The sequence below is a fragment of the Martes martes genome (genome assembly GCF_963455335.1).
Source record: "Martes martes genome assembly, chromosome: 3".
Lineage (NCBI taxonomy): Eukaryota > Metazoa > Chordata > Mammalia > Carnivora > Mustelidae > Martes > Martes martes.
In genome coordinates, this window is record NC_137890.1 from 80,161,768 (window position 1) to 80,185,175 (window position 23,408).

The following is a 23,408-nucleotide window of genomic DNA, read 5'->3' on the forward strand; positions in this document are numbered from 1 at the left end:
GGATCTCAGGGCAATGGATGGAACTATAGCCCACTAGTTTGAGAAGTTAGAAACCTAGGAGCCACTTCCTTCCCCCCCGGTCCATACTGCTGATCCCACTGTTATTTCTCCATTTCACCTACTCTTTTCCTCATCCAAAGCTATCATCTTAGCCCAAGCTGTATCACTTCTTTCCTTGACTAGACTTTGCCTCCTTCCTCTCAGCTCCCACACATCCTTCACTCAGCCCCCAGAGTGACCTTTTGGAAACACATCAGATCATGTCATTCCATCATGTCCCTTTCATAACCTCCTATTGTTCTAAGTATAAAGACTAAAATCCTTAAAATGACACACAAGGCCCCATGTAGCCTGACCCCTGCGTACCTCTCTGTCCTTAAATGTTATCTGCCACCCCCTACTTCTGCATACCAGTAAAATAGTCTCTTCTAGCATTTGAAGTTGTGCCTTATGTTCCTTCCCCCACAGGGCCTTTGTACAGGTAGTTCTTTCTGTTAGAATGCTTTTCCTGCCAATCTTGCTAATTTCTTGGCATTTTTTACATTTCAGCTAAAGTGCTTCCTGATTTCTTAGACCAAATCACATCCCCTCTTTTATAAAATCTCATGGACAGTTGTGTCTCCTTTATAGTACTAGCCACAGTCCAAAATTTCTATGTTTGTAGCATTACCTCATTATTATTTACCGCTCCCACTAGACTTGTAAGCTCCGTGAGAATGCCTGTGTTCAGGATTTTGTCCCTGGTGCCTAAGCGTATCTGGATGCCCAATGTGTTGAACAAATTAGGTACTGCTGAAGAGGGTGACAAGAGTAGCGAATTGTAAATGTACGATAAATATTTGAGTGAATATATGTGTTCTATTTTAGACCACTTTGACTTTGAAAGGTTGTCAAACTACACATATGAAAATGTCTAGTATTGGTTGGAAGTGTGGAAATGAATGTGTGGGACTTTCAAATGCAAATTATAACTTTCTTACCCATGAACACACCCCAAATTCCCATGTATGCAAAATACCAGGGAGAAAAGGTAGGCAAGCTCAAGATGGTATTTTTCTTTGAGGTCACCTTTCAGTGGAGGCAAAAACCTTGTTCTGTTCTTTAGTTGTGTGAGTGCTGAGCACTGTGATGCTTTCCACCAGAGTGTTGTCCTGGCATCTCCTCTCTCTGCCTGAGCTCAGTTTAACATTCTCTCACCCCCTGTGGTATCTCCCCAATATTCTTTCAGCTCCTCTCTCCTCCCCAAGTATTAATTTGACAGTACCTAAGCACAGGGCGATACCATCTGCTCTTCCCAACTTCTCTGTTTACTTCACAGCCTTATTTCTCTAACATTCTCCCTATTCTCTCCATTCTGTCCATTCTCCGCATGCCTGAAATACCAGGCTTTTCCATGACTTGGCTGCTGCCCTTCTCCCCTTCCAAGTATCTTTACTCAAACTTTAGTTCTTTCTCTGTCTCTTCCTGAGGGGTATTAGCTCTGGGACATTTTTCAAGTTTCAACCCAAACCAAGAAACTCTTTTTGTTCTGGAGTTGCCAGCTATCAAATACAATCTGCATGACTGCTTCCTGACTTTTACAGATTTCCCTTTGCTCTTTGAAATTTGGCAGCCTGTCTGTCACTGGCCTCCTTCCACTTCTGCATGTGAAATCACCTTATCATCATCTCATCAGGGTTTTTATTATCAAAACCCATTTATCAAGCATCTGACTATAACACACTGGATTGTTTTTTTTTTCCAGATCTGATTAACAAAGCAAAATACATAGTCTTAAAAGCACTGTTTGAGAACAACCAAAACATTAAGTAGTTAATTTTAAAGTTAAAAATAGACCATGAAAATGTTTCTTTTACAATTACCCAATTAAATATTTATTGTCAATATAGATGAGCTCAGATGTTTCCCTTTGAAAATGTTAATTTCGCTATTGAAATTTATTTTGTGGCGAGGAGAGTTTGGGCCTTAGACTGTTAGCCTTTCCTAAAGCAAGAATTACCAATGTTTACTGCAAAAGGTTAAATTAAAAAATTGAGGGATGCCTGGGTGGCTCAGTCAGTTAAATGTCTGCCTTTGGTTTAGATCATGATCCCAGGGTCCTGGGTTTGAACCCCACATTAGGCTCCTTGCTCAGTGGGGAGTCTGCTTCTCACTCGTCTGCTGCTCCCCATGTTTGTGCATTCTCTCTCTCTCTGACAAGTAAATAAATAAAATCTTAAAAAAAAAGAAAAAGAAATAAATAAAAAATTTGAATGGAATGTTTTAGAACATATAGGAGCGTATAGACCTTTTCAGTGGGATTTTTTATTTCAGTTACAGACATAGCAACCTGCAGTTCATGTCTGCAAATAAAACAGAAATTGCACCCAACTATAAACGTAAGCTGGTGTTGCTGTCATAGCTCAGTCAGCATAAAAAGTAAGCTAACGGAGGATGTGGTAAGAAAAGAAAATTTGTCTTAGCAATTCGTCTCTTAATAATGTAACGTGTCAACATAAGAATTCTCTAAATGCAGAATGTGATTTTTATCTTGACAGTGTTTCTTTGAGGTCTTCTGGGAACAAATCTTCTTAAACTCTTGAGCAATTCTAACTTATGCAATCACATACTTTATTACTCATCTGAGAAGTAGAGCAGCTATGTGGAGAATGAAGCTGTGCTCCATGGTTTTGGAGGGCTGGAAAGGCAAGTCTGCAGAGACTGGCCAGGTAGCCACCATGGAAGCCTTGCTGGGACCCTGGGCCTTCTCCTAAACATGCCCCAGAGAATTTTACCAAGTTTTCCACGAGGTCCTGTTTTCCAAAATGGTGAAAGCAAATAGAAATAAACCAAAATCAGTGAAAATTTTGCTCTCTCATGATTTTAATATTAGAAAACACATGTAAGAATGAAAACTTAATACTGGGTATTTTCTCCTCTGGTATCAGAACTGTTTTCATTATTGTGAAACATAAGAGTTTGTACACTTAAAAATGGTTAAGATGGTAAATTGTAAGTTAGGTGTATTTTTCCAAAATTGAAAAAAATTGGAAAGAAACCTTGAGGTGGAAACTATTAAATAGGTTCCTATTAAATAAAGGCTCTTTAAAAATTACAAAATATAAAACATTTCTGGTCACTCATCTGTTCTCTAGTAATCTATTACTCTCTTAAAAACAATAATAATCTACTTATCTCTAAGTCTGACTTTCTACAATATATACCCTTTGGAAAATGTCCAGAAACTGAAGAAGTGAAAGGCCTTTTAACAGTTGAAATAACCATCACAAAGTTCTAGTTCTTCCTTGAAGAAGCAAGCCCTTTAGGAAGGAGAAGTTCTATTAGCTCTTAGTTTACATACAGTTTTGATAAGTCAAGTAATCTTTCTTACCCAAGAGCAGATTAAAAGCAGAAAATTAGTAAGGTATGGTATTTTACTAGAGACTGGAATCTTGATAGCAGAGGAAAAAAAAAAAAAAAAAAAGAAGTTGACTATCTAACAGAAGCAAAACTAACTGCAAGGAAATCCCTCAAAAAAGCCCCCAAACAAACAAGAAGGTGAGGAGGAATGGGATTTGTTTAATGGGTGAGAGTCTCAGTTTGGGAGGATGAAGTTCTGAAGATGGATGGTGGTGATGATTGTGAATGTACTTAATGGCACTGAACTGTGCACTTAAAATTAGTTAAAATGCTTAATTTTATAATTTTATATTTTATCACAATTACCAAAAAAAAAAAAAAAAGAAAGAAAGAAAAAGGTTAAAAAGAGTTCGTCATTGAAACAGAGCCCCCAACTAATAGAACCAATATTGTTAACCTTTTCTCTGGATTTCTTTTTTTTTTTTCTTTTCTTTTCTCTGGAAGTTGCTACAAGTTTGTAGAACCCAAAATTCAGAACAACAACGAACCAGTAGATCTCTTTGGCAGACCCAGGGTCATTGATTTCAAGAAAAATGTGGTATTACATTTTGATATTTAAGATATTTAAGTGCATTCAGTATATTCAAATTAGCAGGTAAGAAGTTCTTTATATGTAGTCTTGGGGGAAGAATATGGTTCCTCTTCTTATGGAGTTTATAATCTAATCAAGGAAACAAAATATACAGGTATAAAACAAATTAAATCAGTGTAGCTCATCTTCTAGTTTTTTAGGGTTTTTAAGACTAGAGCCTACTTTTCAGGCATTGAGGTATAAAAAGGCTGAGCCATAATGAGGTTTCTTGCACTGTAAGTTTGAGGGGCAGTGCAGGAAGGTTGTCCTAGGGCATATTCTTCAAGGGCCCCAGTGAGAGCTCGTAAAACATCCTGGCCTCACAACTGGAGGGGACTGGCCAGGGAGAATCCACAGCTTCTCTCTGCTCTGGCTGATGCTGGAGACACATCTTTGAGTTCCCCTTTTCCTCAGTGCACAAAGCCCATTCCTCCTCCCTCAGACAAAGCATGAGGGAGTTATTTGATTTCAGTTTCCTTATTTATAAATGCCTTCTAATCATGATTCTTGAGGTCTACGACTTCAAGCTTTGGAGTCAGATCATTCAAGGTTTGAATCCCAGCTCTTGGATCTTGGGGTTACTGGGGCTATCTGTGTTTTAGGGTCTTTGTCCAGAAAAAAAATGGGGTTAATAACATGGTTGTCTAGAGCATTAAGTGAGAACACACAGATTTAGGGCAACAGCCGGTATAGAGTAAGGACACAAACATACACATATATACACATACTATTTTAATTAGTTTATACATTGTAACATTGCCACTGTTAGGCTTTGTGCTCAGCTGGACTTGTGTTGTGTTCTCCCTTTTCTCCTCTTCTCAGCTGGATGCATTGTTTGGATGTACTTATTTAGTTGATTATTTAGATATAATTTTTGTTGTTAATTTCGCTATTTAAAAGGATTAAGAACTATGAGACAAGAAATCACCCAGAAGGGTGAAATAGATGAAGGGGATTAAGAGTACACTTATCATGATGAGCACTGAGTAATATATATAATTGTTGAATCGCTATATTGTACACATGAAACTAATGTAACACTGATGCTAACTATACTGGAATTGAAATTAAAAACTTAATTAAAAAACCAAGTACATAGGGACACCTGGGTGGTTGGGTGGGTTAAAGCCTCTGCCTTCGGCTCAGGTCATGATCCCAGGGTCCTGGGATCGAGCCCCGCATTGGGCTCTCTGCTCAGCAGGGAGCCTGCTTCCACCTCTCTGCCTACTTGTGATCTCTGTCAAATAAATAAATAAAAATCTTAAAAAAATAATCAATTACATATAAAAAATAATAAAGAAATAAAACAAAAAAATCACCCAGAATGACTACATCTAGAAACTACAACTTTTAACATTTGGCTGCAAACTTTTCTGGACTTAAAAAAAAAAAAAAGGGGGCGCCTGGGTGGCTCAGTGGGTTAAAGCCTCTGCCTTCGGCTCGGGTCATGATCTCAGGGTCCTGGGATCGAGCCCCGCATCGGGCTCTCTGCTTAGCAGGGATCCTGCTTTCCCCCTCTCTCTCTGTCTCTCTGCCTACTTGTGATCTCTCTGTCAAATAAATAAAATCTTTAAAAAAAAAAAAAAAAAAAAAAAAAAAAAGATTTTATTTGTGAGAGAGAGCAGGGGAAATGGCAGAGAGACAAGCAGGCTCCGTGCTGAGTGTGGAACCAGAGGCAGGGATGGATCCCACGACCCTGAGATCATGACCTGAGCCAAAGTCAGCTGCTTAACCAACTGAGCCACCCAGCTGCCCCCCTATATGTATACTTTTGAAAATTCTATATTATGTTATATATTTTTTGTACATATACTTTAAAATATAAACATATATACTTATATTATTTCACAAAATTGGATACCACTTGCTTTTTTTCAAACACATCTATAAGACTGTCAGTTCCAGCAGGGGATAAATCATGTGGTTTTGCTCTCTATGGTATCCCCAGTGCCTGGTTTAGCCCATGATTCCTGGCAGTACTCAAAAAATAAAAACAAAACAAAACAGAATGAAAAACCCTAAGGAATGAATGACTCCATATCAATAAACACATATCCAGAATAATAATAAACACAACCATTAATCATAATATTCTCCTGCATAGGTGTGTCAATTTGTCCAAGCAAGATTTTAAAAAATATTTTATTTATTTATTTGATAGAGAGTGAGAGAGCACGCATGTACAAGCAGGAGGAGTGGCAGGCAGAGGAAGAGGGAGAAGCAGGCTCCCTACTGAGCAGAAAGCCCAGTGTGGGGCTCATCCCAGGACCCTGGGATCATGACCTGAGCTGAAGGCAGACACTTAGCTAAGACACCCAGGCACCCTCCAAGCAAGCTTCTATTTAGAAATTTGCTTATTTCCAATTTGTTTCATATATAGATATTTGAAAACTTTATTTTTTTTTTAAAGATTTTATGTATTTGACAGACAGAGATCACAAGTAGGCAGAGAGGCAGGCAGAGAGAGAGAGAGAGAGAGAAAGAAAGAAGCAGGCTCCCTGCTGAGCAGAGAGCCCTATGCGGGGCTCGATCCCAGGACCCTGAGATCATGACCTGAGCCGAAGGCAGAGGCTTTAATCCACTGAGCAACCCAGGAGCCCTGATATTTGAAAACTTTAAAAAGATTTCTTTTTTAAAAACACAAAGAATAACACAGCACAAATGATTGAACCTAATCACCCAGAATCAACAAATTTTAAGATTTTGACAGTTTTGCATTACTTTTTTAAATAAAAGAAATAACATATTGGAGGTAAAGTGGAAGTCCTCATTCTACTCTTCTCAAGTCTATTTTCCCTCCTTCCTTCTACATAGGCAAGAGCCATCATGAATTTGGTGCATCTTCTTGCAGTCTCCATGTCTATACTTATAAAAGTATTGTTAGTATAGGTACTGTGGCATTTTACTTATGAATATGGTATCCTAGTGTATATATTGTTCTGCAACTGGCTTTTTTTCCACTCTACAATTTGAATTCTATCATCTATCGTATGAAAAGTATAGAACTAGTTCATTCACTTAGCTTTTTCATCACTTGAATATCTATCTTTTATTTTCCTACTATTCCCTATTGCTGGATATTTTAGGTTCTTCTTGTTTTTTCATTATTGCAAACAATGTACAATTACAAAATTTTATTAGGGGTTTATACATAATTTTTAAGTCACTAAATTCCTTTCATTTACAATATTTCTTTGACAAAAAATGTTTTATTTAATTATGTTTACATCTTCAAATACAGCAAGGACAGGACCTTTAAACACATACAAAAAGACCCCTGCAGTCTGGGGCTGGGGAGGAAAGAGTAAGGTCAATGTATGAGTGAAAATGTACACAGGTGAGTGCAAGAGGGACTCAATTACAGAACATCCACTGGGGATTTATACTGTGCAAGATGCCTGTGTAGAGCACAGGAGAAGGTTGAAAAATGAAATCGAACTCTAACTGCACAATAATTGGTTTAATTACCAGAGCTCAAAGAGGAGAGAAAACAGGAGGGCAATCTAGGAAGATTACTTGCCAGAGCTAAGACAGGACTGAAAGCCTGGGTGGGAATTAGAGGCAAGTGGACAGGATGGCAGACCAGGGACTGAGAAGGTTGTTAAAATGTCCAGAGATAATGACCTTCATTACCGTTTCTTTTCACATTAAAATTTAAGAACTTCACAAGAGTTTATTAGTTAAAAAGGAAATCGGACTGGCTTTTAAAACAAATTAGCCCTCACCATCACCTGCCACAGACTGTAAGTGGTAGGAAGTATGATGTCAGGAGAGTCCAGAAGTAGATTAAGGATTTGGCTTCCAGGTTACTACTGTTTCTACTTAAATCTCTGCACAATCCCTGCATATGCCCTTGTACTGCACTCATAGCCCACAAATGCAAAACTCAGACTCACTTATTGGTATACATTTCTATTTAGTTCTGCACATCATGAAACACTTCTCATAAACAAAATATCCACAGCACTGGGTTTGATTAAATTTAAACTAATTTTGGACATACAGTTTAACGTCCTTTATTACTTGATTCCACAGACTAAGCTGTCTGTCCTCTTCTGCCTTTACTTTTAACAGCTGACACCTATTTGGTAACTTGGTGGCTCCGTCAGGCCTGTTAACTTACTTTCTTCGCCAGGGCCGGTGTGAGATGCTTAAGAAAACAGTAGCTTTAAGGACAGTTACCAACTTTTATACAAGTGCAGTCCATGGGGCAATAACTGCAGCTGGGGGCGGGTGACAAAGTGGCAAAAAGGTCCGCAACACTCGGCGGGGACGCCGCGGGCAGGTGGCGGCGGGCGCGGGCGGCCGCCACCAGGAGGGAAGAAACGGCGGCGGGGCGGAGCGGGCCGGCCGCCGAGCAGCCGGGGCCGCAGGCGCCCCGCCCGGGCTGGTATGCGGCCGAGAGTGACGCGGGAGGCGGGGTCACGTGACGCCCGTGGAATGCCAACAATGTAGCGAATGTCCCACTTGGGTCTGCGCGCTGGAACCTCGGCGTGAGCGCCCCGGGAAGATGGAGCAGCCGCCGCCCGCGCCGCCGCCGCCCGGGGCTCCCCCGTACCCGTGGGGCCAGCAGCAGCTCCAGCCACTGGCGCCCGGTCCCCCGGCGCGCGAGGCCCCGGAGCCACGGACGAGGACGCCCCGGAGGGTGTAGACCGCGCCCCAGGAGGTGAAGGGGCAGGGGCGGGGGGCGTGTGGCCAGGGGCCAAGGCGGGGCGGCTGGAAGTTTCTGTGGGCCGGCGGGGCCCCGGGGCTCCCGCGCCCACCCTCGGGCCGCTGCGGGCCGCGGCTCCGGGAGGGGCGCCCGACTCGGCGGGGCGGCCCTGCCGAGGGGCGGGGAGCGGGGCGGCCGAGGAAGTTTGTCCCGAGCGGAGCCCTGCGCCCTGCCCCCACGGCCCCCGCCCGGCCCGGGCCGGGAGCCGCCTCCGCTGGCGGCTCCTCGTCGCGGGCCGTCCGGAGTCCGCCGAGTGGGGGAAGTTGGGAGCAAGCGCCGGGCCGGCGGGGCTCCGCCGCTTTGTTGTACGCCGGGCAGCCGCGGCCGGGCTCCCGGCTGGGTTGGAGCGGCCCGGCCGGTGGCGGCGAGAGGGGCGTCCCGGGAGGCCGTCCGCGTCAGGGGCGTCCAGCCTTCACGGGCTTTTACCCCGAGACCCGGCCGGGCGACGTGCCGGCTGGGGGCCGACAGCGTCCGGATCTAGCGCCCGCTGCACCGCCGTCCACCGAGGCCGTACGGTAGTCCGCCACGGGCCGTGCCGTCGTCCTCCCACAGGCCGCGGCGTTGTGCCCCCGCTGGTCTTGCGGTCGTCCGCCCCACCCGCCCCCCACGGGCAGTGCAGCCAACGGAGCCCCCAGCGTTGCCAGGCCGGCGCTCGTTCCTAGCCCTCCAAGTTTGCCTCCCGGTCCTCGCGGGTCGCAGCCCGAGCTTCAGGGACACTTTCGCGGCCGTGAGAGCGGCGGCCGTTGCATAACACGCCTTTCCTGCGCCCTAGTTTAGCCGACTTTCTGGAGCTTGTCTTTTCTGATGCAACCTCACGTGCAGTTAGTTCCCTTGCCGGACTCCGGAGATGCGAATTCTAAGTTAATTCGCGTCTTGCCGATCATCTCTCCGCAAGCCTGCCTTTGGAACTTCGGGGAGAGCATCTCTCTCGGGGTGAAGTCTGGCTCGCAGGGTTGGGCGGGAGTGCAAGCCTGGAGCCAACCTGTCGTTTGTTGATTCCGAGTCCCGGGTGCCCCAGGGGAAGGCGGGGAGGGTAGACCCCCCCAGAAGAAGGTGCAACTCACCTGAAGGCTCGGGGGCCCGGGTGTCCTAGGCTGCTGCCTGGATGTCCTGAGCCCTTCGAATGAGAAACTTTTTTTTCTTGCAATCATAGTCGTGAAAGCTTATTTGTAGTTTTATTTGTAGATTATGACAAAATCTTAAACTAGAACTTTTACGTTTTCACACGTATGTAGGATATAAGTGAGCGTGCTCTTAATAGTAATCTAGACTTAAAAATTGTTTAACGGTACTCTTAAGCTAGAGTCTATACATTTGGCAGATGAAAATTCAGTGGCCAAACAGATCTCTTCCCAAAGTATTCGGCAAATATGTTACATTTTTAAAGGAAAGTTGCCCCACGTTTTACTAAGAAACTTAAGCATACTGAAATTTGAATGGAAAGTCACAAAACGTGTGTTGTCTTTATACAGGTGTTCTGTTTAAACTTTAAATAAGTAGGTGAGGAGCCTTCCTTTAATAATGGAGAAAGCAACTCGTGGCTTATTTTTAGGAAATTTGTACTAAGTAGATCTTGCTCTATATAGTTAGTTGAATGTCAGCATAAATCCCTCCATGATGGATCACCATTTTTGAGTGCTTAATCAAGGGACTAAGCTGCCTTGTATCTTTTACTTTTTCCTTTAGCAGCTGTAGTAATAGGGTAGTAACAGAACAGTCTTCCAAAATAAGAATGCAGAGACTGTTTAAGAAAGTCTGTTTTAAATTATAATTAACAAGATACTGTGTTATTCAGCCTCTTATAAAATTTGGTCTCATTATCCAGGTATATAGAACACTGTTTAATGAGTACACCAGCATTCCTTTGAATAAAAATTGCTAAACATTTAATCTCAAAATATGAAGCTGTTTAAAATGGTATCTAAACAGAAGACCTCATCCAGAAGTATTAAGGTGAATTACTAAAATCATGGAATTTTAGAACTGCAAAGATTCAACTAGCCTCTCCATCTAGTTGGAAATAGTTTTGACCTGAGTGTAAATTGGAACTGTACATATTTCTTTCCTTAGCAAATCACAGGGTTGATGGGAGGGACTTTCCTTTGGTGGGAGGGGAATGTTTTTACAATAAGATGCCTTGTTATTTTAAATGCTGTGTTGTAAATAGCCAGCCCTAGGCTTCTAAATCCCACTGTGTGTTGGGGGTGGGAGTGGGGGGGGCAGGTGTTGAAGCTGATAAATTCACCATAAACACATAGGAAGGATTTGGGAAAGCTTTTGGAGGGGGAGGGGGTGTTCTGCTTTGTAGTAGGTAAACCAGACCAACACAGTTTTTGAAAAGCTGCTTTTATATTTTATTTTGTCATTATAATGTGAAACTTCTAAACAATATTCCCTACTGACTTTTAATTTTTTTATTTTTATTTATTTATTTATTTATTTTTAAAGGCTCTGATTCTCTCTCTCTTTTTTTAAAAGATTTTATTTATTTATTTGACAGAGAGCACAAGTAGGCAGAGAGGCAGGCGCAGAGAGAGGGGGAAGCAGGCTCCCCGCTGAGCTGATGCTGGGCTCGATCCCAGGACCCTGAGATCATGACCTGAGCCGAAGGCAGAGGCTTTAACTCACTGAGCCACCCAGGCGCCCCTCCTCCCCACTGACTTTTAAAAAATGGCTTGAAGAAATACAGAAGACAACTCAGTGCCTTTACTTTGTCTTAACTGTAAATCTGCTTTACAAGGGAGCACAATATCCTGGTCAGCAGAATGAATGGGTTGGGCTTGATAATCCCAAAAATGACTGACTTCTAGCTCAAAAAATTCTCTGAATCTCATTCTATTTTTTTTTTTTTTTTTAAACAAAAGCCTATTGCTTAGTAATTCCTCTGGACAGAACTGGGTCTCTGTGGCGCAAGTTCGGAGGTCACCGTTCCCATTATGTGTTATGTGGATGCTGCTGTATGAACCAGGGCTTTATTACACAGCACCTGTGAATGGCTCCTGGTGTTTGAAGGGAGCCCTCCTTGGGCCACCAGTTTCACTAAGTCAGCTGTTCTCTCAGTTTTTTTTTTTTTTAATTTTTTATTTATTTGACAGAGAGAGAGATCATAGGTAGGCAGAGAGGCAGGCAGAGAGAGAGGAGGAAGCAGGCTCCCCGCTGAGCAGAGAGCCTGATGCGGGGCTCGATCCCAGGACCCTGAGATCACGACCTGAGCCGAAGGCAGAGGCTTAACCCACTGAGCCACCCAGGTGCCCCTTCTCTCAGTATTTTTAAAGCTAATGTTATTTGATCTATAGTTTCATTTTTGAAGTGTTATTCAAACAAAGTAGTGTTGGAAATAAAGATAATGGTTGTGATACTAAAATTAGGACAGAAATTTAATATTACTTAATATTTACCGTTTACTCTATGAAAACCTTATGTTGCTTACCATCTAGACCATGTCAACTTAATTGTGACAAATGGTTTTTTAAGTTAATTAAATAGTTTTTGCCCATGTACTAATCTTTAACATTCATAGGAATTTTTTGGAGGACAAGTGAAAAAATCTCATATTTTGTAGCTGTGGTTTATAGTTACTGTTAACTAATCTTTGCTCTTTTGTGGCATAGCGTTGATTCTGTAACCTCTAAATTAGTAAGGATGGTAAAGATCTTATGAACGTAAGCTCTTGAATGGAGTGGGCCTCTGGAGTATTGGCCTCCTTGCCTCCAAGCAGTTTTCCTGATCAGGAATGCTAAGAACCAGCAGGTTTCATTCCTAATTAATGTCATCCTACCTCAGAAGTCTCACTCTTGTGTTTTCATTAAATGTACCCAGACAATACCTGCCCCCTTCCCAACATTATCTGCCTATTCATTTTTCTCTTCTATGTTTGAGCCTTTTCACAGAAAGTTCCAGACTCTAAGAATAGCTTTACACTTCCTTCATCAAATCATAGCCTTTTGCCTTTCTAGTTTTGCTGAAACAATCCTTTCTCTAGTAGATTTTCTCCAAAATCTACATGTACTGGAATTCTTTGGACAGTCACATTATTACCTCTGTCCGTAGCAGGGACTCTCAAATGGGATGGATGTTCTGACTCCCTCACTGGTGTATGTCTGAAATTTGGAGGGAGAGGAAGCAACGCTTTCTTAAAGACTGAAAACCCTCACTGGGGTATGGAGTTGAAGATAAGGAGACCCCTCCCATACAGTTGCTTGCTGTTAGGAATGCTGCAAATAATGGGTAATAAATCTATCTATAACCTGATCGTTCTGTGTGGTAATCTTGAGGGTGAACTTCTGTGGCTTCATTTTTTAATGCCATTGTTTGTAATGCATACATATATATCCCACAGATATCAGGTACAGAGCTAATAGAGAACGTGATGGTTTGTTTTTCCTCTAGATTGTAAACTTATTTAGAGATGAGACCCTGTTCTTCCTGGGTGAGGCCTCATAATATCCAGCAAAGTATTTGGCATATAGCACTTCCAAACCCACTGCAGCCTTGTGATTGCACTATTTATTGGAGAGTTTTCCTGGATCCCCAGAGGAATGTAAGCATTGATTTCCTCAAAGACCCTCATTATAAGGGGGAGCCCCTGTCGTGGTTCCTGGCCTGGATGGTACTGAAGAGGTCCATCAGCGTGGTAGTTTGTGTTTCTGACATTCAGTGTCTGGCTGGAAGCCTGACCTGTCTGCCTGACTTAGTTTCACCTTTGCTAGTTAATTATAGTACGGATATGATTTAAATAATAACTGGAATTTTAGGTCCAAGAAATACAGTTTTTAAAAATACCAGTGTTTGTCATTAGTGTGGGTCTCAAGAGACATGGGTTTGGTTGATTCTGTGGTTGGGGCTTGATTTGTGTTTAGCATCCAGTGTGGGTTCATGAAGCACTAACAGAAATTAGAATGAAAGTTTATGAACATCTGATAGCACTTTCTAGAATTGGAATTGGGTTTGAGAGGGCCGAATAAAGGGATGCTTCAAGTACTGCTCTCACATTTTTACATGAGCTACCTATTCTAAGTAGTCGTTTTAGTTCCAGGTTTGAAAATGAGATGTTTCTCTTTTGTGAGTTGTATTATAGTTGTAAAATTCTGGTGTCTTATAGTTTCTTTTAAAGTATATTTCAGTTGATTGATGATGCCAAATCAATTCCCAAAATTACTTACTTTGCTGGATACTCTCTTTTTTAAAAAATCCACATTCATGAGGCCTTAGGGTCATATTTAGAAAATTCTTGATGAAAGAACTTATTAAAATGATATAATGGTGTGTCAGAGCACCTCATTTCCAGCTGCAATCTTTGGTGAGTATTCTCATGAAAAATTCTTTCATAAGTTCATAATTTGGCCATGAAACCAACTTTCTTCAAACTAAAACCTAAAACACAACGTCTCAAGCTGAGAAAATACTTACATTCTTTATGAGACTGAAGGAAAGTTTCATGCTTTCCAGATTGTTCAGGCAGAAACACAGTTTGCCCAGAGGTGCTATTTTACACATTCGCTAACAGACACGGGGCAATGCCTGTGGTGGTCCCAGGACTAGCACTTTCTGTTCAGTGAGGGTAGGAGATGAGAAGAACTTGAGAAGAGTGGGTGGTGACCTCCCACTCCCGCCGCGCAGAGGAGCTTCCCCAGCGGTGTGTTAATGGGGTGTCACGGAATCATTCTTTCGACTTCTCTGTATGTTTGAAAATTTTCGTAATAGATTGTTGAGGGGGAAGCAGAACGAAAAGAAGCTGAGCCAGATTCTGTTTAAGGGCTCATCCACTTGGTATTTCTTGGCTTCTGCGTCAATTCAGACATCAACACAGAAATGTCTGGTCTCACCTGTACCGGCTGGCTTTATAGCTGGAATGTTTGTGGGATACATGAGTGCTTTAAAACTCCCAAGAATCTCTGGACCGCTGCTCTTGGGAAGCTGCTGCTTCGTGTGTTTCGGCCTCCTGGCTGTGGGGTGGCGCATGCATGGGAGGGCGTATGTGGCACCTGCAGGTTAGTCTGCACTCTGTGCAGAGACTTTGCCCTCCTGCCAGCACCCTGTCCCATGGTTCGGTCTCTGCATGTGTCACTATGTGTAGCGAGGGTACCAATCTTCAGACACCAGTTAGCTAAATGTGAATAGTTAGACGATTTTCCCCCATTTTTGTATGAGTGTTAAATATACATAATATTTATCATTTTAACCATTCATAAGTGTATAATTCAGCTGCATTAAGTACATTCACATTGTTAGTGCCGTCATCACTGTAATCTATACTCAGAGCTTTTTATTTATTTATTTATTTATTTATTTATTTTTAAAGATTTTTTTATTTACTTGACAGAGATCACAAGTAGGCAGAGAGGCAGGCAGAGAGAGAGAGAGAGAGAGAGGAAGGGAAGCAGGCTCCCCGCTGAGCAGAGAGCCCGATGCGGGGCTGGATCCCAGGACTCTGAGATTATGACCTGAGCCGAAGGCAGAGGCTTAACCCACTGAGCCACCCGGGTGCCCCCTCAGAGCTTTTTTTATTATCCGAAAAGAAACTGTACGTGATAAATAGCTCCCCGTTCCCCTGGCCCGTGGTCGTCTCCATTCTGCTTTGTCTCTCTCAAGTTGCATATTCTAGGCCCCTCATGGAAGCAGAATTGTGCAGTATTTGTCCCTCTATGTGGCTTACTTCACTTAGCATAACATTTTCAAGGTCCATCCATGTTGTATCCTGTTGTCAAAGTTTCATTCCTTTTTCTGACTGAATAATCTACTGTGTTATGCAACTCTGTGTAACAGTTACGTGTGAACATCACTGGGGAACATTTCAGGTGGGCCCACATCTTACACTTCAGAGAAAGAGCACTGCTGTTTATTGAGTGCCTTCCGTGTGCTCAGCCTTGTGCCAGGCACTCTTCTCTACCGTCTTTAGCCCACTGGCAGGGTTTATCACAGGGTCAGGATGGAGGGGACAGACCCAGAGTTCTAGGTGACTTCATGTATTCATTCAACAGATGTTTCTTGGACCTTTGTGCAGGTCTGATAGGCACGCTCCTGTCCCATAGACCCTGCAGTTGAAGTGGCTCAAGATGGAAGCAGGCACATCAGTCATTTGTTATACACTGTGACAGGGCTGTTAGTGGACACCAGGGTTTCTGAGGTTGGGTGGGCAGGCAGGTCCTTCTGCAGAGGGGGTTTTTCAGCCGAGAATTGTAAGAGGCACAAGTGAACCAGACTGGGAGTGGTATTTGTTCCTAGCAGAGAGAATAGTCTTGCTAAGTTTCAGAGGTAAGGAAGAATTTGTTGCCTTTAACTTGCCCTAGGTCATCTGGGATGAACCTGATGCTGGCTGGTTGGGAAGGAGTCAGCTTCTTGAAGCTCAGGTACTGCTCAGAACTGACCAACTCAGGCCCGGCTGCAGCCACAAGTCTAATCACTTAAATTTTTTCTCTCTTCGTGCTTTCTTTTTTAAAAAGGAAGATACTTTAACTTTTCAAGCATTGCTGTCAAGTAGTCATTTAAAGAGGAGTCACTCACCTACATTTCTACATTCAGTTTGGCTCCTTTTCCACTAAACCAATCTGGACTTTGCCCTGGTCTTGTCTCTTGACTTGATTAAAAGCTGTTTTTTGTCTAACTGATTCTGAGTCCTGAACTTCTTAGTAATTCTGATAATTGGCCAGTGTGTTGTGCATTACCGATGAGAATGATCTCACGTGCAGTTTTACCTGTGATCTTCAGAGCAGCCCTGTCAAGTAGACAGAGAAAGGCTTGTTACCCAGCAGGAAATTGAAGCTCTGAGAGATGAAGTGCTTGCCCAGATCACATGGAGCTAAGTGCCAGAGCTGGGGGTGGAAGCCAGGCTTGTCACCTCGAACTGCTTTTTCCTTTGCACTGAAACAGCCATCTTCTGAATCATTCTCCCCCAGACCTGTCCTTACCTCCTCATAAGTGCCCTTCTCCATCTCCACCAAGGCTTGTTTCTTTTTAAAAAAAAAATTTTTTTTTTAAATTTATTTATTTGTCAGAGAGAGAGCGAGCGAGCACAGGCAGACAGAGTGGCAGGCAGAGGCAGAGGAAGAAGCAGGCTCCCCGCCGAGCAAGGAGCCCGATGTGGGACTCGATCCCAGGACGCCGGGATCATGACCTGAGCCGAAGGCAGCCGCCCAACCAACTGAGCCACCCAGGCGTCCCCCAAGGCTTCTTTCTTGATGCTCATAGTCCAAGTGGTTGTCCTGGCCCAGAGAGTGGTATTACCATTGGCTCTGGTTCCTAAACCAGAAACTTGGCCTCCCCTTTCAAACCAGTCCTCTAGTGAACATCATCGACCCTTATGTGTTCTACTTCTTAAGCTGTTGAATCACCCACTTCTTTCTGTTTTCCAGCTACTATTCTATTTCGAATCCCCATAATTTAATGGGTAGACTTTTATTGTCACATTATCTAAGTAATTGATCTTCTTGTCTGTCTCCCATCTTAAGCTGTGAACTTCTTAAAGTCAGAGGCTGGTCATTATTTTCTGCTTCTCTAAGACTTAGTAACAAGGCCACCTTGTATGGGTGTTCGAGCTGTGCACTGTTCAAGGGCCTTACGTGTAAAAGGGTGTACTTCACGTCATACGAATGCTCACTTAAATAAGGGCATGAGTAGCCTATGTGGAGACTCTGGGCCACTCACGGAATACCTGTGCAGCAGTAGAGAGTCACCTCTGTGCATAAAGCCACATGGCGTGCATGTTGTGCACCCATTCTGAAGAGTACACATGATCTCTCCTCTGTTACCTGCCTCAGAGGTCCAGTTCCCACCCTCCTTGTGATTCAGACTTTACCTGTCCCCCTCCCTGGGGGGTGTATGTTGTGTGTGTGTGTGTGTGTGTGTGTGCACATTTGTGTGATAGATTGTGACAGTGTGATAGATTGTGACATGTGGCATCGGTATGTTTCAGAGTGTGCCAGGCCACTGTCCACAGAGCTCTGGAAAGCTCCCCAGGGCAGGAGTTGCCCATGTTGTACAATAATATAGTAACAATTTACTTGAGGAAGGGGTACCTTTTTATAGTCCCACAAAGGTACCACATGAACCACTAGGGCTCTGCCAATAACTATACAGCAAGTATTGGATGTGGTGGTAGAATCAGTGTCTCAGAGCCGACCACTCCCTCCTCAACCCCTCATAGCTCTGGGCCGGAGCCATGTGGGCTCCAGCAGCCATATGGCAGCAGCACAATTTGCAAAAGCAAATTAGACTGGGAATAACCCAGATGTCCTTCAGTGGCAGAATGGATAAACAAGTATATTCATACAATAGAATATTACTCAGCCTTGAAGAATGGCAAACTCTTGCTACATATCACTGTATGAATAACCAGTGTCGACCAAAATAAGCTAGACATGAAGAGTACACCATGTTATTCCATGGTTATAAAGTTCAAAAACCAGTTGGACTAATCCTTGGTGTTAGAAGTAGTGAAGGCGATTCCCCCTGGGGCTTTGGTCTGTGGGGGGCCTGGGCCTTCTGGGTTGTAATGACACACTCCTTGATCTAGATAGTATTTACAAGGGTGTGTTCTTTGGGAACATTCATTGATCTTATTATGATTTGTGCACCTTAAGAAATATATGTTCGACTTAAAATAAAACAGCCCGACCCCCGACCCCCCCAAAAGACTGACTTCTTCCCCAGCTTTCAGCAACTTTGTGTTTTTACAGTAAATTCCAGAGAGCTTTCAAGCCTTGACCCACCAGGGCCTCTTTCACCTGTGCCTGGCTCCCCTTCTCTCTGCTGGTGTGGCTGGGCAGAAGGGACACCCCCACATCTTGGGTTGGGCATTCTCAAAACTCTTTTTTCTTCTTCTGTGTGGACTGTCTCCTGTGACCCTTGCCCTTCCTTAGCTGAGTGCAAAGCAGCTTTGTAGCTTCTCTTCAGTTTGCTAATATCATTGACGGTAAAATGAGGCTTCTCTTCTGAGTCATGCCAGTTGGGAGGGATATGAGCTCTCCACTCACTTACCTAACCGCTCCTTCTCGTGGCTGAGCAGAGAGCTCCCTAGCTAGGCGAGTGTTCCCCTTGAGAGCTGGTGGCTCTCACTGATGTCTTTGAAGCTAGACTAAGCCCAGCGTGTCTGGCCAAGGTATAGCTAGCTCCTGAAACCCTCTCTCCTCCCTCCCTGGTACTGCTGCCCCTCACCCAGGCTTTCCTCAGGCACCTGGTATGTTGCAGTTGTCCCTTGCAGTCCACCTTCCAGTTGGCTTCCAGACTCCTCTTTAAGAGCACTTTTGGCCACGTCACTCCTTAGCTTAACCGCAGACAATGACTTGCCACCATCTGCAAGGAGTCCAGACAATTAACATGGCCTTGAAGGTCCTGCTGGGTGGAGCCCTGTACAACACCCACTCTTTCATCCCTCCTCCCTCTCGAACTCTCCTGGAAAAGCCTTTGCCACCCAGATGTAAATGTGAGGGGTGGGGCCTGTTCCTCTGCTCCTTTGCATATGCCTTTCCCCTTGGCTGGAATTCCATTGTTCCTACACTTAGATTCAGTTATCTCTACTTTGGAGCTTTTTCTGGCTTTCTCCTTTATTCTCCCACTTGTTAGATGATTTTTCCCCCTCCTCTTGGGCATCTCTTTTCCTTTGAAGCTGTTTATTTGGCTACCTCACCCTCCCCTTGCTGAAGGTTGGATTTTGCTTTTATTTGTACTAGCAGTGCCTGAGACTTAGTAGGCTTCTGATGAATGTTTGTAAGGTGGGTAGGTGGGTGGATGGGGCATAGATGAGTAGATGGTATAGGAAGGGTGAGTACATTTTGATGCCAAGAAACCCCCCCGATGATTTATTGTGAAGGTAGGATGATTTATGTCTTGTGTATTTCAGTTTTCAAAAAAGGCGGGGGGGTGGGGGGGGGGAGAAGACCCTAGAGATTAGAAACAAAGTGATTTGTGTAAATTCCCACAGGAAAAGATAACTCTCCTGCCTGTTCTCAGACATAGCGAGTCACTCAGGATTCTCCATACGTGCTTGGCAGCTCCTTGAGAATCTCTGTATTTTTGCTGGAATGGGAATTCATGGTTTTAGAAATTTAGGTATTTCAAAACAGATGCTTAGACCACGAAGTCACTGAAAACGAGTGTGGTTGCAATATGCCCCATTTTACACCAATTAAGCAGAGCTCTAGGCTTCTGGCCCCCCGCCAACACTCTGGTCCAGGCCCCAGGGAAATCTCAGCAGTTCTTGGATCTAATTGTTCACTGTCTGCATAGTCTTAAAACAGTCATTTCAGTGACTTTACTGTGTTAGATGTTGTATATTAAAATAGGGATTTCATGTTAAAAAATGTATTTAGTCTGCTTCTTACTTTCTAACTAGAATCTTCCCTGTCATTGAGAATAATAGTTTGAACTTTCTAAGACCTTCCATCTTCCCACCTCTAAGAAAAGAATATTAATTTTAATGTCATTTCTTCAAATTTACGGTCATATATGATTTGAAATAGATCTATATAAGTAAATTCACATAGAGCTCTTAGAGCCTGGCACATAGTGGATACTGGACAAATATCAGCAATCATTTTTCCTTCTACATGACGAAGACTGTGAAGCAGATTTCCATTTTACAGTTCGGAAATTCCTTACTGAAACAAAGTCCAGATCATCCCCTTCGCCCTGTGGTTTTAAAAGACTGCTCTTTTTTTAATTGGTTTTTCTTTGTTCATTAAAATACAAAATGCATCTCCTTTACAGTTTGCTCATTGTTCTGTGGGTAAAAAGGACTGAAATGAGTGAGGGCAAAAGAGGAGAGACAGGGAGAGAGAGGGGCCCCTAGAGCTTCAGGTGTGAGCCCAGAGGCATTGCCGCAGGTCTGTGCTTTTGCCACCAGTGGGCATCTGTGCTCTGGTGATGACAGCTAATTACACAAATAATAACACAAGTAGTAGAAAACATTGTTTACCAAAGAGTTCCAGGTGCTACTGAGCCAGTTCCATGCATGGTCTTACTCAGCTCACCATTGCCCTCTCACTAAATGGTGTCATCTGTTTCACCCAGGGAGGGTGAGGGAAGTTAAAGGACTTGTCCAAGGTCACCCAGTCACCACATGAGCAAGATCCTGCTTCCAGGAGAGCTGGCCGCTAAGGGCACTATCGTGTTGGGTTCCATTTTGTTTTCTAAATGCAAGAACAACAGAGTAGTCAGTGAATTAGGCCTGGGGTGGCTGTAATTCACTACCAAAAAATGGCTTTGTTGTCCCTATTTCTACATGTAGAAGTTGTTTCCATGCCAAAGTAGTAGGTGATCTATATGAATAACTTACTGAAACAGCCCCTCCTTAGTACGGTCATAGTGTACCCTGAGAAAGAAATCACCCACATGCTTTTACCAGTCCCCTTTCATGTAAGTATCAGTTTCTACAGGAAAGGTATTTAGGTCACAATGCTGATAAGAACTTGACCACTTTGTAAAAAAACAAGGGAGTAGTTACCTTCAGAATCTCATAGCATGTTGTGTTAGAACTGCTTTCAGTTGCAATATTAGGATACCTTTAATGTGATAAGTTTTGTGGTATCTTCCAGGAGGTTTGGGAGGGCTTTCTAAGGAATAATTTCTTTCTTTCTTTATTTTTTTTAAAGATTTTATTTATTTATTTGACTGACAGAGATCACAAGTAGGCAGAGGCAGGCAAAGGGGTTGGGTGGGGGGAGCAGGCTCCCCGCTGAGCAGAGAGCCTGATGCGGGGCTGGATCCCAGGACCCTGAGATCATGACCTGAGCCAAAGGCAGAGGCTTAACTCACTGAGCCACCCAGGTGCCCCTCTAAGGAATAATTTCTAAAGACATGGAAGAACCACAGGTTTGGGGTGGGAGAGTAGGTTAATGAAATCATGGAGATAAGAGACAAAGGTGTGGCTCATGAGTTGAGTGCTTGGTTATTAGGAACAAGCCAGAAATCCAAGACCTCATATAGAAAGTTTAACCCTACACACTCAAGCTGTGAATTTCAAAATGAAATTATATTATAGTGAATTATTTTACATGAGCTATCAACTGTTAATACTACTGTCTTCTCTGGCCTGAGTTAAATATTTCTAAGTCAGTATGAGCTTGTGGAGATTTACTTTATTGCAGATTACATATTACAGGAAGCATCTTGGGACAGCCCTAGATGTCATGTGTGCCAACCGAAGCTGAACAGTTTTTTTTTTTTTAAATCATTTCTGAGAGGTGATATGTTCTTTCTTAATCCTTCCAAGTGGAACAAGTGGAATTTTTTCAAGATCATTGTCCGTTTCTGAAAAGTATTGTTAACAGTATGTGAAAGCCACAAATGAGTATGTTCTTTCAATTTTCTTTTTCAGATAGCGATGATCTTCAAAATGAAGACTCTGGAAAATTTTAGGTTCTCTTTAGGAACTACAGAAATTGAAGGAAAGAAGATTTTCAAAAGGAAATTGTTTTGAAAGTATGTTTACAACTAACTGATACTGTTGACAGTTTTTTTTTTTAAAATAATAAAACACTTTAAGAAGATTGTATTTATGGTAAAAGGAAACTGGACTAACAATGAGGCCAAAGACTTTTCCTGCCACAACTTATTCTGGAAATAGCCGCCAGCGACTGCAGGAGATTCGAGAGGGCTTAAAGCAGCCGTCCAAGTCTTCCGCTCAGGGGCTGCCTGTGGGACCAAACAGTGATGCTTCCCTGGCCTCCAAAGTCGTGGGGGGCAAGGATGCTGCCAGGCAACAGCAGCAGATGAGAGCTACCCCAAAGTTTGGACCTTATCAGAAAGCTTTGAGAGAAATCAGATACTCCCTGTTGCCTTTTGCTAACGAATCCAGCACTTCCGCAGCGGCAGAAGTAAACCGACAGATGCTGCAGGAACTGGTGAACGCGGGATGTGACCAGGTGGGTGTAACCTCCCCAGGCTCCTGCCCTGGCATTTAACAGTAAGTAGTCCTGCAGAGTGCAGGGGAGACAGCCAAGGATCCTGTGCTTGCACTTGAAGGCTCTGAATTGCTCCCGAAGAGAAGTGTTTCTGGGTCAAAACCAGAGGCCCTTCTGGTGTGCCATTGAATTTTTTTTCCATCTTCTCCCCAGAACGGTCTTTTTGGCCGCTTTTCCTTTACAGGCAAAATCTAGACATTTCCGAACTCTACTGAAATTGTACCTTGTGTCTTTTCTGTTCTGTCCTTGTGAAGTTGAGAAGGGCTTTCACACTTAGCCCTTTCTTTGTGGTTTATTTGGGCTTATTCTGAGCTGTGATGGGGAAGATAGTGGCTTCCCTTGTTTTTAGTTTGTGCATTCGTTTTACTTAGTTAAGGGAAAGGTTGATTAACATGATTTGGCTCTTAGACTCTTTTTTCTCCTATTTTTAAAAACAGTATGTATACTGTTATAGGAGACATAACTATGTTAAGGAAATGATCAAGCAACGTAGTCTGATTTTTCAGTTGCTTTCAAGAATAAGGGACGCATTAATGGAGGTGACAATAATATATAAATACACAACTTTTCGCTCTACATTTGTGATGCTGTGGGGACTCCCATAGCCACGTAAAACCCAGATTGAGGGGTTGGACCATGTAAAATGGAACTGGTGTCCAACCACATAAAAATGCATTTAGTAAAATCTAACTGGTAAAAATGTAATTGTCTTACAAAAGGACTTCTGAAAGCTAATACTCTGTTACCATCTGTCAATTTAAAAGTCTCAGTTGCATGAAAATGGAAATAAGCTAGGTATTTTTGTTGCCTTGAAAAATTAGTTAAGATT

The 23,408-nt window shown here is 43.1% G+C and overlaps 1 protein-coding gene across 1 annotated transcript in view; it reads left to right on the plus strand.

Moving 5' to 3' along the window:
- The first annotated feature begins 22,057 nt into the window (after positions 1-22,057).
- Positions 22,058-23,408, plus strand: part of LATS2 (large tumor suppressor kinase 2) — a 60,288-nt gene continuing 58,937 nt past the window's right edge. Inside the window, exon 1 of the mRNA XM_080798723.1 lies at positions 22,058-22,540. Coding sequence (XP_080654849.1) covers positions 22,199-22,540 — 342 coding nt within the window. The 5' untranslated portion in view covers positions 22,058-22,198. The remainder of the gene's footprint in view (positions 22,541-23,408) is intronic.